General features: G+C 51.0%; 1 protein-coding gene across 6 annotated transcripts in view; it reads right to left on the minus strand.

Moving 5' to 3' along the window:
* mad1l1 (mitotic arrest deficient 1 like 1) overlaps nucleotides 1-14,467 on the minus strand; it is a 132,386-nt gene that overhangs the window by 67,979 nt on the left and 49,940 nt on the right. For all 6 annotated transcript variants that reach the window (XM_090195062.1, XM_090195060.1, XM_090195063.1 and 3 more), the window contains 2 exons: nucleotides 13,818-13,909; nucleotides 9,716-9,806 (listed from right to left, as the gene is read on the minus strand). In XM_090195062.1, coding sequence (XP_090051188.1) covers nucleotides 9,716-9,806; nucleotides 13,818-13,909 — 183 coding nt within the window. The remainder of the gene's footprint in view (nucleotides 1-9,715; nucleotides 9,807-13,817; nucleotides 13,910-14,467) is intronic.

Raw genomic sequence — 14,467 nt, forward strand, 5'->3', positions numbered from 1 at the left:
TGAGGGTGTGTCTGTGGAACCACACCTGTAGTGTTGAGGGTGTGTCTGTGGAACCACACCTGTAGTGTTGAGGGTGTGTCTGTGGAACCACACCTGTAGTGTTGAGGGTGTGTCTGTGGAACCACACCTGTAGTGTTGAGGGTGTGTCTGTGGAACCACACCTGTAGTGTTGAGGGTGTGTCTGTGGAACCACACCTGTAGTGTTGAGGGTGTGTCTGTGGAACCACACCTGTAGTGTTGAGGGTGTGTCTGTGGAACCACACCTGTAGTGTTGAGGGTGTGTCTGTGGAACCACACCTGTAGTGTTGAGGGTGTGTCTGTGGAACCACACCTGTAGTGTTGAGGGTGTGTCTGTGGAACCACACCTGTAGTGTTGAGGGTGTGTCTGTGGAACCACACCTGTAGTGTTGAGGGTGTGTCTGTGGAACCACACCTGTAGTGTTGAGGGTGTGTCTGTGGAACCACACCTGTAGTGTTGAGGGTGTGTCTGTGGAACCACACCTGTAGTGTTGAGGGTGTGTCTGTGGAACCACACCTGTAGTGTTGAGGGTGTGTCTGTGGAACCACACCTGTAGTGTTGAGGGTGTGTCTGTGGAACCACACCTGTAGTGTTGAGGGTGTGTCTGTGGAACCACACCTGTAGTGTTGAGGGTGTGTCTGTGGAACCACACCTGTAGTGTTGAGGGTGTGTCTGTGGAACCACACCTGTAGTGTTGAGGGTGTGTCTGTGGAACCACACCTGTAGTGTTGAGGGTGTGTCTGTGGAACCACACCTGTAGTGTTGAGGGTGTGTCTGTGGAACCACACCTGTAGTGTTGAGGGTGTGTCTGTGGAACCACACCTGTAGTGTTGAGGGTGTGTCTGTGGAACCACACCTGTAGTGTTGAGGGTGTGTCTGTGGAACCACACCTGTAGTGTTGAGGGTGTGTCTGTGGAACCACACCTGTAGTGTTGAGGGTGTGTCTGTGGAACCACACCTGTAGTGTTGAGGGTGTGTCTGTGGAACCACACCTGTAGTGTTGAGGGTGTGTCTGTGGAACCACACCTGTAGTGTTGAGGGTGTGTCTGTGGAACCACACCTGTAGTGTTGAGGGTGTGTCTGTGGAACCACACCTGTAGTGTTGAGGGTGTGTCTGTGGAACCACACCTGTAGTGTTGAGGGTGTGTCTGTGGAACCACACCTGTAGTGTTGAGGGTGTGTCTGTGGAACCACACCTGTAGTGTTGAGGGTGTGTCTGTGGAACCACACCTGTAGTGTTGAGGGTGTGTCTGTGGGTCCACACCTGTAGTGTTGAGGGTGTGTCTGTGGGTCCACACCTGTAGTGTTGAGGGTGTGTCTGTGGGTCCACACCTGTAGTGTTGAGGGTGTGTCTGTGGGTCCACACCTGTAGTGTTGAGGGTGTGTCTGTGGAACCACACCTGTAGTGTTGAGGGTGTGTCTGTGGAACCACACCTGTAGTGTTGAGGGTGTGTCTGTGGGTCCACACCTGTAGTGTTGAGGGTGTGTCTGTGGGTCCACACCTGTAGTGTTGAGGGTGTGTCTGTGGAACCACACCTGTAGTGTTGAGGGTGTGTCTGTGGAACCACACCTGTAGTGTTGAGGGTGTGTCTGTGGAACCACACCTGTAGTGTTGAGGGTGTGTCTGTGGAACCACACCTGTAGTGTTGAGGGTGTGTCTGTGGAACCACACCTGTAGTGTTGAGGGTGTGTCTGTGGAACCACACCTGTAGTGTTGAGGGTGTGTCTGTGGAACCACACCTGTAGTGTTGAGGGTGTGTCTGTGGAACCACACCTGTAGTGTTGAGGGTGTGTCTGTGGAACCACACCTGTAGTGTTGAGGGTGTGTCTGTGGAACCACACCTGTAGTGTTGAGGGTGTGTCTGTGGAACCACACCTGTAGTGTTGAGGGTGTATCTGTGGAACCACACCTGTAGTGTTGAGGGTGTGTCTGTGGAACCACACCTGTAGTGTTGAGGGTGTGTCTGTGGAACCACACCTGTAGTGTTGAGGGTGTGTCTGTGGGTCCACACCTGTAGTGTTGAGGGTGTGTCTGTGGGTCCACACCTGTAGTGTTGAGGGTGTGTCTGTGGAACCACACCTGTAGTGTTGAGGGTGTGTCTGTGGGTCCACACCTGTAGTGTTGAGGGTGTGTCTGTGGGTCCACACCTGTAGTGTTGAGGGTGTGTCTGTGGGTCCACACCTGTAGTGTTGAGGGTGTGTCTGTGGAACCACACCTGTAGTGTTGAGGGTGTGTCTGTGGAACCACACCTGTAGTGTTGAGGGTGTGTCTGTGGAACCACACCTGTAGTGTTGAGGGTGTGTCTGTGGAACCACACCTGTAGTGTTGAGGGTGTGTCTGTGGAACCACACCTGTAGTGTTGAGGGTGTGTCTGTGGAACCACACCTGTAGTGTTGAGGGTGTGTCTGTGGAACCACACCTGTAGTGTTGAGGGTGTGTCTGTGGAACCACACCTGTAGTGTTGAGGGTGTGTCTGTGGAACCACACCTGTAGTGTTGAGGGTGTGTCTGTGGAACCACACCTGTAGTGTTGAGGGTGTGTCTGTGGAACCACACCTGTAGTGTTGAGGGTGTGTCTGTGGGTCCACACCTGTAGTGTTGAGGGTGTGTCTGTGGGTCCACACCTGTAGTGTTGAGGGTGTGTCTGTGGGTCCACACCTGTAGTGTTGAGGGTGTGTCTGTGGGTCCACACCTGTAGTGTTGAGGGTGTGTCTGTGGAACCACACCTGTAGTGTTGAGGGTGTGTCTGTGGGTCCACACCTGTAGTGTTGAGGGTGTGTCTGTGGAACCACACCTGTAGTGTTGAGGGTGTGTCTGTGGAACCACACCTGTAGTGTTGAGGGTGTGTCTGTGGGTCCACACCTGTAGTGTTGAGGGTGTGTCTGTGGAACCACACCTGTAGTGTTGAGGGTGTGTCTGTGGAATCACACCTGTAGTGTTGAGGGTGTGTCTGTGGAATCACACCTGTAGTGTTGAGGGTGTGTCTGTGGAACCACACCTGTAGTGTTGAGGGTGTGTCTGTGGAACCACACCTGTAGTGTTGAGGGTGTGTCTGTGGAATCACACCTGTAGTGTTGAGGGTGTGTCTGTGGAACCACACCTGTAGTGTTGAGGGTGTGTCTGTGGAACCACACCTGTAGTGTTGAGGGTGTGTCTGTGGAACCACACCTGTAGTGTTGAGGGTGTGTCTGTGGAACCACACCTGTAGTGTTGAGGGTGTGTCTGTGGAACCACACCTGTAGTGTTGAGGGTGTGTCTGTGGAACCACACCTGTAGTGTTGAGGGTGTGTCTGTGGAACCACACCTGTAGTGTTGAGGGTGTGTCTGTGGGTCCACACCTGTAGTGTTGAGGGTGTGTCTGTGGGTCCACACCTGTAGTGTTGAGGGTGTGTCTGTGGAACCACACCTGTAGTGTTGAGGGTGTGTCTGTGGAACCACACCTGTAGTGTTGAGGGTGTGTCTGTGGAACCACACCTGTAGTGTTGAGGGTGTGTCTGTGGAACCACACCTGTAGTGTTGAGGGTGTGTCTGTGGAACCACACCTGTAGTGTTGAGGGTGTGTCTGTGGAACCACACCTGTAGTGTTGAGGGTGTGTCTGTGGAACCACACCTGTAGTGTTGAGGGTGTGTCTGTGGAACCACACCTGTAGTGTTGAGGGTGTGTCTGTGGAACCACTCAACCCCACTGACCAGGGCTGGAAGAGGACTGTCTGTGGAACCACTCAACCACACTGACCAGGGCTGGAAGAGGACTGTCTGTGGAACCACTCAACCCCACTGACCAGGGCTGGAAGAGGACTGTCTGTGGAACCACTCAAACACACTGACCAGGGCTGGAAGAGGACTGTCTGTGGAACCACTCAACCACACTGACCAGGGCTGGAAGAGGACTGTCTGTGGAACCACTCAACCACACTGACCAGGGCTGGAAGAGGACTGTCTGTGGAACCACTCAACCACACTGACCAGGGCTGGAAGAGGACTGAAACCGATGCCGGGACTATTCATATTGAGGAGACGGAACACTGATATATATTTCTCAAGCCAGGATTCTAGAAGGTTCCGGAACCAGTGTTCCGGTCCAGTCAAGCACACGACTCTACTTCCCCTCTAGTTTCTAAACATACTATGTTAAAGCAGAACCTCCTAGTTTATCCAAGCCTGACAGAGATGTAAAAAAAAAAACGTGGTACACTTGTCACAGGATAGATGGGACAGATCAGAGGTTAAAAATGCCCTTCTCTTTTAAACAGGGATATCACCCCCCCCCCCCCCCCCCCCCCACACACACACACACCTATCCCGAGCTTGACCCATTCATTAACATGGACAGACAGAAAGGGGGAGAGGAGAGGAGAGAGGGATCGCTAAGAGGGTGAATCATCTATAATATCACAACACACTGTTTCTGTTCAGTCACTCCTATTCTAGGGAGGTCTGGTCTGGTCTACAATATAACACACTGTTCCTGTTTAGTCACTCCTATTCTAGGGAGGTCTGGTCTACAATATAAAACACTGTTCCTGTTTAGTCACTCCTATTCTAGGGAGGTCTGGTCTACAATATAAAACACTGTTCCTGTTTAGTCAGTCCTATTCTAGGGAGGTCTGGTCTGGTCTACAATATAAAACACTGTTCCTGTTTAGTCACTCCTATTCTAGGGAGGTCTGGTCTACAATATAAAACACTGTTCCTGTTTAGTCACTCCTATTCTAGGGAGGTCTGGTCTACAATATAAAACACTGTTCCTGTTTAGTCACTCCTATTCTAGGGAGGTCTGGTCTACATTATAAAACACTGTTCCTGTTTAGTCACTCCTATTCTAGGGAGGTCTGGTCTACAATATAAAACACTGTTCCTGTTTAGTCACTCCTATTCTAGGGAAGTCTGGTCTACATTATAAAACACTGTTCCTGTTTAGTCACTCCTATTCTAGGGAGGTCTGGTCTACAATATAAAACACTGTTCCTGTTTAGTCACTCCTATTCTAGGGAGGTCTGGTCTACAATATAAAACACTGTTCCTGTTTAGTCACTCCTATTCTAGGGAAGTCTGGTCTACATTATAAAACACTGTTCCTGTTTAGTCACTCCTATTCTAGGGAGGTCTGGTCTACAATATAAAACACTGTTCCTGTTTAGTCACTCCTATTCTAGGGAGGTCTGGTCTACAATATAAAACACTGTTCCTGTTTAGTCACTCCTATTCTAGGGAGGTCTGGTCTACAATATAAAACACTGTTCCTGTTTAGTCACTCCTATTCTAGGGAGGTCTGGTCTACTACAATATAAAACACTGTTCCTGTTTAGTCACTCCTATTCTAGGGAGGTCTGGTCTACAATATAAAACACTGTTCCTGTTTAGTCACTCCTATTCTAGGGAAGTCTGGTCTACAATATAAAACACTGTTCCTGTTTAGTCACTCCTATTCTAGGGAGGTCTGGTCTACAATATAAAACACTGTTCCTGTTTAGTCACTCCTATTCTAGGAAGGTCTGGTCTACAATATAAAACACTGTTCCTGTTTAGTCACTCCTATTCTAGGGAGGTCTGGTCTACAATATAAAACACTGTTCCTGTTTAGTCAGTCCTATTCTAGGGAGGTCTGGTCTACAATATAAAACACTGTTCCTGTTTAGTCAGTCCTATTCTAGGGAGGTCTGGTCTGGTCTACATTATAAAACACTGTTCCTGTTTAGTCACTCCTATTCTAGGGAGGTCTGGTCTGGTCTACAATATAAAACACTGTTCCTGTTTAGTCACTCCTATTCTAGGGAGGTCTGGTCTACAATATAAAACATTGTTCCTGTTTAGTCACTCCTATTCTAGGGAGGTCTGGTCTACAATATAAAACACTGTTCCTGTTTAGTCACTCCTATTATAGGGAGGTCTGGTCTGGACTACAATTTATGAACTGTGGGAAGGAAGAAGAGACGAGAAAGAGAAGAGAGAGAGAAGGGGGATGAGGAAAGTTTGATTGAGTTACTCAGGAGGGAGGAGGAGAGGGAGAGAGAGGAGGGTGAGTCTCTTTTCTGATAATAAGACAAAATGCCCTAAGGCTTATCAGGACGTGTGTGTGTGGTGTGTGTGGTGTGTGTGTGTGTGTGTGTGTTTGATGATGTGCCCCAGCAGTAGTAAATGAAGCCATTATCTGTTTTTACAAGGCAGACGTCCATTGGAGTGTAGAGGAGAGGAAGAGGAAGAGGAGTGTAGAGGAGAGGAGAGGAGAGGAGTGTAGAGGAGAGGAGAGGAGTGGAGAGGAGAGGAGTGTAGAGGAGAGGAAGAGGAGTGTAGAGGAGAGGAAGAGGAGTGTAGAGGAGAGGAAGAGGAGTGTAGAGGAGAGGAAGAGGAGTGTAGAGGAGAGGAGGGGAGTGTAGAGGAGAGGAGGGGAGTGTAGAGGAGAGGAGTGTAGAGGAGTGTAGAGGAGAGGAGAGGAAGAGGTAGAGGAGAGGAAGAGGAGTGTAGAGGAGAGGAAGAGGGAGAGGAGGGGAGTGTAGAGGAGAGGAGGGGAGTGTAGAGGAGAGGGGAGTGTAGAGGAGAGGAGGGGAGTGTAGAGGAAGAGGAAGAGGAAGAGGAAGAGGAAGAGTGTAGAGGAGAGGAAGAGGAGAGGAGTGTAGAGGAGAGGAAGAGGTAGAGGAGAGGAAGAGGAAGAGGGAGAGGAGTGTAGAGGAGAGGAGTGTAGAGGAGTGTAGAGGAGAGGAGAGGAGAGGAGAGGAGAAGAGAAGAGAGGAGTGTAGAGGAGAGGAGGGGAGTGTAGAGGAGAAGGGGAGTGTAGAGGAAGAGGAAGAGGAGTGTAGAGGAGAGGAAGAGGAGAGGAGTGTAGAGGAGAGGAGAGTGTAGAGGAGTGGAGAGGAGAGGAGAGGACTGTTATCTAGTACCAGTTCAGTGGGGTGTAAAGCTAGGTAACATTTTAGTAAAGCTAGGTAACATTTTAGTAAAGCTAGGTAACATTTTAGTAAAGCTAGGTAACATCCTGCTTTAGAACATACGCTGAAGCAAATTGGACAAATGGAAGGATGTGTGTTTGTCTGTGTGTCTCTGAGTGTGTGTGTCGGGATAAGTGTGTGTCTCTCTCAGGGTGTGTGTGTGTGTGTCTCAGGGTGTGTGTGTGTGTGTCTCAGGGTGTGTGTGTGTCTCAGGGTGTGTGTGTGTTTCAGGGTGTGTGTGTGTCTCAGGGTGTGTGTGTGTCTCAGGGTGTGTGTGTGTCTCAGGGTGTGTGTGTGTCTCAGGGTGTGTGTGTGTCTCAGGGTGTGTGTGTGTCTCAGGGTGTGTGTGTGTCTCAGGGTGTGTGTGTGTCTCAGGGTGTGTGTGTGTCTCAGGGTGTGTGTGTGTTTCAGGGTGTGTGTGTGTCTCAGGGTGTGTGTGTGTCTCAGGGTGTGTGTGTTTCAGGGTGTGTGTGTGTCTCAGGGTGTGTGTGTGTCTCAGGGTGTGTGTGTGTGTGTCTCAGGGTGTGTGTGTGTCTCAGGGTGTGTGTGTGTGTGTCTCAGGGTGTGTGTGTGTGTGTGTCTCAGGGTGTGTGTGTGTGTGTCTCAGGGTGTGTGTGTGTTTCAGGGTGTGTGTGTGTTTCAGGGTGTGTGTGTGTTTCAGGGTGTGTGTGTGTCTCAGGGTGTGTGTGTGTCTCAGGGTGTGTGTGTGTCTCAGGGTGTGTGTGTGTCTCAGGGTGTGTGTGTGTCTCAGGGTGTGTGTGTGTCTCAGGGTGTGTGTGTGTCTCAGGGTGTGTGTGTGTCTTTCTATCTTTAAAGAGGAAAGGAAAACCTTGTCTCCTAAAGTGTCATTTGTGATCTAAATAAGTAGAGAGGAACACCATCTTCTCTTTTAATGAAGGGGGGGAGAAAATAGCGAGAAAATAGTGAGAGAGAGAGCAAGAGAGAGATGAAGAGGAGAGAGAGAGGAGGGAAAGGGAGGAGAGAGAGGAACAGTGGAGTTCACAGTAACTGTTAGAAAATGGTTTGGAACCTGAGGCCAGAAAGATCTGACAATTAGACCAGAACACACAGGGATAGGAAGTGTCTGTGTGACCAGAACACACAGGGACAGGAAGTGTGTGTGTGACCAGAACACACAGGGACAGGAAGTGTGTGTGTGACCAGAACACACAGGGACAGGAAGTGTGTGTGTGTGACCAGAACACACAGGAACAGGAAGTGTGTGTGACAGAGAGAAAGTGACAGAAAAAGCTACCCTTCATGTCTACCCCCAGACAGGTCCTCCAGACATGTAGGCAGACTCTAAACTAGCAGTCTGATCTAAAACGCTCTCTAGTTGATAGTGTCCCATCACTGCTGTGGAATAGGGAATCTAATCTCTGTGTGGCTTTAGGGACCATCAGGACTGGGACAACAGTAGGACTGATTCTATTAAGATCCCCACACACACACACACAGAGAGAGGGATGAGTTGGGTTGAAACTAGGGCTGTTATGGTGACCATATTACCGTCACACCGGAGGTCACTAGTCATGAAGACAGTCAAATTCCACGTGACAGTTTAGACACGGTAATTAGTCTTCTCTGTAGGCTATATCACATGGATTTACTGTGAAGGTGTAGGCTGTATTACATGGATTTACTGTGAAGGTGTAGGCTATATTACATGGATTTACTGTGAAGGTGTAGGCTATATCACATGGATTTACTGTGAAGGTGTAGGCTATATCACATGGATTTACTGTGAAGGTGTAGGCTGTATTACATGGATTTACTGTGAAGGTGTAGGCTGTATTACATGGATTTACTGTGAAGGTGTAGATTATATTACATGGATTTACTGTGAAGGTGTAGATTATATTACATGGATTTACTGTGAAGGTGTAGGCTGTATTACATGGATTTACTGTGAAGGTGTAGGCTATATCACATGGATTTACTGTGAAGGTGTAGGCTGTATTACATGGATTTACTGTGGTGTAGGCTATATCACATGGATTTACTGTGAAGGTGTAGGCTATATCACATGGATTTACTGTGAAGGTGTAGGCTATATCACATGGATTTACTGTGAAGGTGTAGGCTATATCACATGGATTTACTGTGAAGGTGTAGATTATATTACATGGATTTACTGTGAAGGTGTAGGCTATATCACATGGATTTACTGTGAAGGTGTAGATTATATCACATGGATTTACTGTGAAGGTGTGGATTATATTACATGGATTTACTGTGAAGGTGTAGACTATATCACATGGATTTACTGTGAAGGTGTCAATCATCCCTGACGTGGATGATTGACAGATGAGTTACCCACACCTCCCAGGCCCGAGAGCAGCCCTGACGTGGATGATTGACAGGTGAGTTACCCACACCTCCCAGGCCCGAGAGCAGTCCTGACGTGGATGATTGACAGGTGAGTTACCCACACCTCCCAGGCCCGAGAGCAGCCCTGACGTGGATGATTGACAGGTGAGTTACCCACACCTCCCAGGCCAGAGAGCAGCCCTGACGTGGATGATTGACAGGTGAGTTACCCACACCTCCCAGGCCAGAGAGCAGCCCTGACGTGGATGATTGACAGGTGAGTTACCCACACCTCCCAGGCCAGAGAGCAGCCCTGACGTGGATGATTGACAGGTGAGATACCCACACCTCCCAGGCCAGAGAGCAGCCCTGACGTGGATGATTGACAGGTGAGTTACCCACACCTCCCAGGCCAGAGAGCAGCCCTGTATGTCGAGTCCTCACACACACGACTGTGTACCTGTAAGTTGTGCCTCTCCAGCCTCAGCTCTAGAACATTGTTCTGTTCTTCCAGACGTTGTCGCTCTCCCTCCAACTCCTCAATCTTCAGCCTGCCGACACAACACAACACACACACACACTCCTTAGATGAATGAGCTCAATAGCGATCATGATTCTGAGTGTAATGAAGCGGTGTGTCTCCTCTCCATTAATGAACTGAATGTTTGTTTTGATATCCAGACTGTAGTGAAACAGAGACACTAATCACAACGTGTGTAATTGATGGTAAAGTGTGTGTGTGTAGTCTACATAGGGTAGGTAAGTGGAAAGCAGGTGTGTGTCAGGCCATTGTGATGTAAACATGTCGTCATGACGACATGAACACCATCTAATAATAATTTAATAACCCTACAAGATAACTAGATAAAACACCAAGATCTCTTCATACATTCAAATGTTCTTCATTCCTCAGTTCTATATTCTACAGTACTGTGTTCCATAGTTCTATATTCTACAGTTCTGTGTTCCATAGTTCTATATTCTACAGTACTGTGTTCCATAGTTCTATATTCTACAGTTCTGTGTTCCATAGTTCTATATTCTACAGTTCTGTGTTCCATAGTTCTATATTCTACAGTTCTGTGTTCCATAGTTCTATGTTCTAACGTTTGGTGTTCTATTCATGGGTTACATTTTAACTTGTTTTGGACTGACGCCCGACTGAGCATTATTCTCAATACAAAGTCAATTAACGCTGATGAAGATTTCTCCAAAAGTAAATGATAGTGGTTCAGCAATACAACCCCATTCTGAAGGAGACACATCATTAGTAGGAAAACCTCTGGTCGTCGTTATGATGTCACAGATTGACATTAGATGCAGCATGACGTCAGCGTCGCTGGCTAACCTCTGGTCGTCGTTGGCTAACCTCTGGTCGTCGTTATGATGTCACAGATTGACATTAGATGCAGCATGACGTCAGCGTCGCTGGCTAACCTCTGGTCGTCGTTATGATGTCACAGATTGACATTAGATGCAGCATGACGTCAGCGTCGCTGGCTAACCTCTGGTCGTCGTTATGACGTCACAGATTGACATTAGATGCAGCATAACGTCAGCGTCTCTAATGACAACATTGCCATCCGTCTAAAGTCAATTTGACAAAATGAAAAGGCAGAGTTGTTTCCTCCTAAACATGAACCTTCTTCAGCAGTGGGGTGGTATTTCCTGGCTCTTCAGTCGACTGTCAGTCTGTCCAGAGTGACTTTAGGTCAGCACTGTGACGTCACCTTGACAACGTTCATAACGACTGTCAGTCTGTCCAGAGTGACTTTAGGTCAGCACTGTGACGTCACCTTGACAACGTTCATAACGACTGTCAGTCTGTCCAGAGTGACTTTAGGTCAGCACCGTGACGTCACCTTGACAACGTTCATAACGACTGTCAGTCTGTCCAGAGTGACTTTAGGTCAGCACCGTGACGTCACCTTGACAACGTTCATATCGACTGTCAGTCTGTCCAGAGTGACTTTAGGTCAGCACTGTGACGTCACCTTGACAACGTTCATAACGACTGACAGTCTGTCCAGAGTGAATTTAGGTCAGCACTGTGACGTCACCTTGACAATGTTCATAACGACGGCATGACGCCAGAGTGACTTTAGGTCAGCACTGTGACGTCACCTTGACAACGTTCATAACGACTGTCAGTCTGTCCAGAGTGACTTTAGGTCAGCACTGTGACGTCACCTTGACAACGTCCATAACGACTGTCAGTCTGTCCAGAGTGACTTTAGGTCAGCACTGTGACGTCACCTTGACAACGTTCATAATGACTGACAGTCTGTCCAGAGTGACTTTAGGTCAGCACTGTGACGTCACCTTGACAACGTTCATAATGACTGACAGTCTGTCCAGAGTGACCTTAGGTCAGCAGTGACGTCACCTTGACAACGTTCATAACGACTGTCAGTCTGTCCAGAGTGACTTTAGGTCAGCACTGTGACGTCACCTTGACAACGTTCATAACGACTGTCAGTCTGTCCAGAGTGACTTTAGGTCAGCACTGTGACGTCACCTTGACAACGTTCATAACGACTGTCAGTCTGTCCAGAGTGACTTTAGGTCAGCACCGTGACGTCACCTTGACAACGTTCATAACGACTGTCAGTCTGTCCAGAGTGACTTTAGGTCAGCACCGTGACGTCACCTTGACAACGTTCATAACGACTGTCAGTCTGTCCAGAGTGACTTTAGGTCAGCACTGTGACGTCACCTTGACAACATTCATAACGACTGACAGTCTGTCCAGAGTGACTTTAGGTCAGCACTGTGACGTCACCTTGACAATGTTCATAACGACGGCATGACGCCAGAGTGACTTTAGGTCAGCACTGTGACGTTATGAACGTTGTCAAGGTGACGACTGACAGTCTGTCCAAATCAAATCAAATTTATTTATATAGCCCTTCGTACATCAGCTGATCTCAAAGTGCTGTACAGAAACCAGCCTAAAACCCCAAACAGCAAGCAATGCAGGTGTAGAAGCACGGTGGCTAGGAAAAACTCCCTAGAAAGGCCAAAACCTAGGAAGAAACCTAGAGAGGAACCAGGCTATGTGGGGTGGCCAGTCCTCTTCTGGCTGTGCCGTGTCCAGAGTGACTTTAGGTCAGCACTGTGACGTCACCTTGACAACGTTCATAACGACGGCATGACGCCACAGAGTGACAACGTATGAAGAGTTTTAACGTTCCACTGTTCTATAATTTAGTGTTCTAACGTTCTGTGTTCTATAATTTAGTGTTCTAGCGCTCTGTGTTCTAGCGTTCTGTGTGTGTCTAGTAGTTGAGGGAGCTTGTTGATCTCCAGTGTGATAGTAATGTCAGGGGGACTTCCTCCATAGGCTTCCTGTCTCCTTCACTCTTCATCACATGATCAACGACTTGATTCTCCCTCCATACCTGTCTGACCTCCATTTCTTCCTCTATCGCTCCCAGTGGACCTCGCATCCCTCTCCTCCTCTTCTTCACCCCCCACTTCTCTAACTAACCTCTTCTCCCAGCCTCTCCTCCTCTTCTTCACCCCCCACTTCTCTAACTAACCTCTTCTCCCAGCCTCTCCTACTCCCTCTTCTCTAACTAACCTCTTCTCCTCTTCTTCACCCCCCACTTCTCTAACTAAACTCTTCTCCCAGTCTCTCCTCTTCACCCCCCTCTTCTCCCAGCCACCTGGCCCCCCACGCTCCCTAGCAAGCCACCTGGCCCCCCGCGCTCCCTAGCCAGCCACCTGGCCCCCCGCGCTCCCTAGCCAGCCAGCCTGGCCCCCCGCGCTCCCTAGCCAGCCAGCCTGGCCCCCCGCGCTCCCTAGCCAGCAAGCCTGGCCCCCCGCGCTCCCTAGCCAGCAAGCCTGGCCCCCCGCGCTCCCTAGCCAGCCAGCCTGGCCCCCCGCGCTCCCTAGCCAGCCAGCCTGGCCCCCCGCGCTCCCTAGCCAGCCAGCCTGGCCCCCCGCGCTCCCTAGCCAGCCAGCCTGGCCCCCCCGCGCTCCCTAGCCAGCCAGCCAGCCTGTCCCCCGCGCTCCCTAGCCAGCCAGCCAGCCAGCCTGGCCCCCCGCGCTCCCTAGCCAGCCGCTTGGCCCCCCGCGCTCCCTAGCCAGCCAGCCTGGCCCCCCGCGCTCCCTAGCCAGCCAGCCTGGCCCCCTGCGCTCCCTAGCCAGCCGCCTGGCCCCCCGCGCTCCTTAGCCAGCCGTCTGGCCCACCGCGCTCCTTAGCCAGCCGCCTGGCCCCCCGCGCTCCCTAGCCAGCCGCCTGGCCCCCCGCGCTCCCTAGCCAGCCGCCTGGCCCACCGCGCTCCCTAGCCAGCCGCCTGGCCCCCCGCGCTCCCTAGCCAGCCGCCTGGCCCCCCGCGCTCCCTAGCCAGCCAGCCTGGCCCCCCCGCGCTCCCAAGCCAGCCAGCCTGGCCCCCCCCGCGCTCCCTAGCCAGCCAGCCTGGCCCCCGGGCTCACTCCATTCTCTCTCACCCTCCACTCCTCTGAACTCCTCCTCTCTGTAAATGGCTCAGTATGGTAGTACTGAACCATATAGTATGGTACTTCACCTCTCTACTGGTGTTAAGTGTGTGAGTTACCGGAGTGTGTTGACTTCCTCATTCGTTGCTAAGGGGTTGCCCTCGGCGACGGAGTCTTGCTGCTTCTTCATAACCTCCAGCTCCAACTCCATCTAGAACACAGAGACACACACACTTACTAACCCAGACTAACATAAAAACAGACCCAATCACTCCGATGCCTTCCCCCTCCCTCCGGCCCACTCTCCCCCATCTGCCCCCGGCCCCATCTCCCCCATCTTCCCCCTCCCTCCGGCCCCCTCTCCCCCCTACCTCCAGCCCCCTCTCCCCCCTCCCTCCGGCCCCCTCTCCCCCCTACCTCCAGCCCCCTCTCCCTCCTCCTTCCGGCCCCCTCTCCCCCATCTCCCCCCTCCCTCCGGCCCCCTCTCCCCCATCTCCCCCCTCCCTCCGGCCCCCTCTCCCCCTCCCTCCGGCCCCCATGTCCGGCCCCCTCTCCCCCTCCTTCCGGCCCCCTCTCCCCCATCTCCCCCTTCCCTCCGGCCCCCTCTCCCCAATCTCCCCCCTCCCTCCGGCCCCCTCTCCCCCCGACCTCCAGCCCCTTCCATCCGGCCCCCTCTCCCCCATCTTCCCCCGACCTCCTCTCACCCCTTCGGCCCCCTGCTTCCACGTCCTTCCGGCCCCCTCTCCCCCCGAACTCTAGCCCCTTCCCT

Source organism: Oncorhynchus mykiss, chromosome 13, assembly GCF_057628025.1.
Source record: "Oncorhynchus mykiss isolate SJ-2025 chromosome 13, ASM5762802v1, whole genome shotgun sequence".
NCBI lineage: Eukaryota > Metazoa > Chordata > Actinopteri > Salmoniformes > Salmonidae > Oncorhynchus > Oncorhynchus mykiss.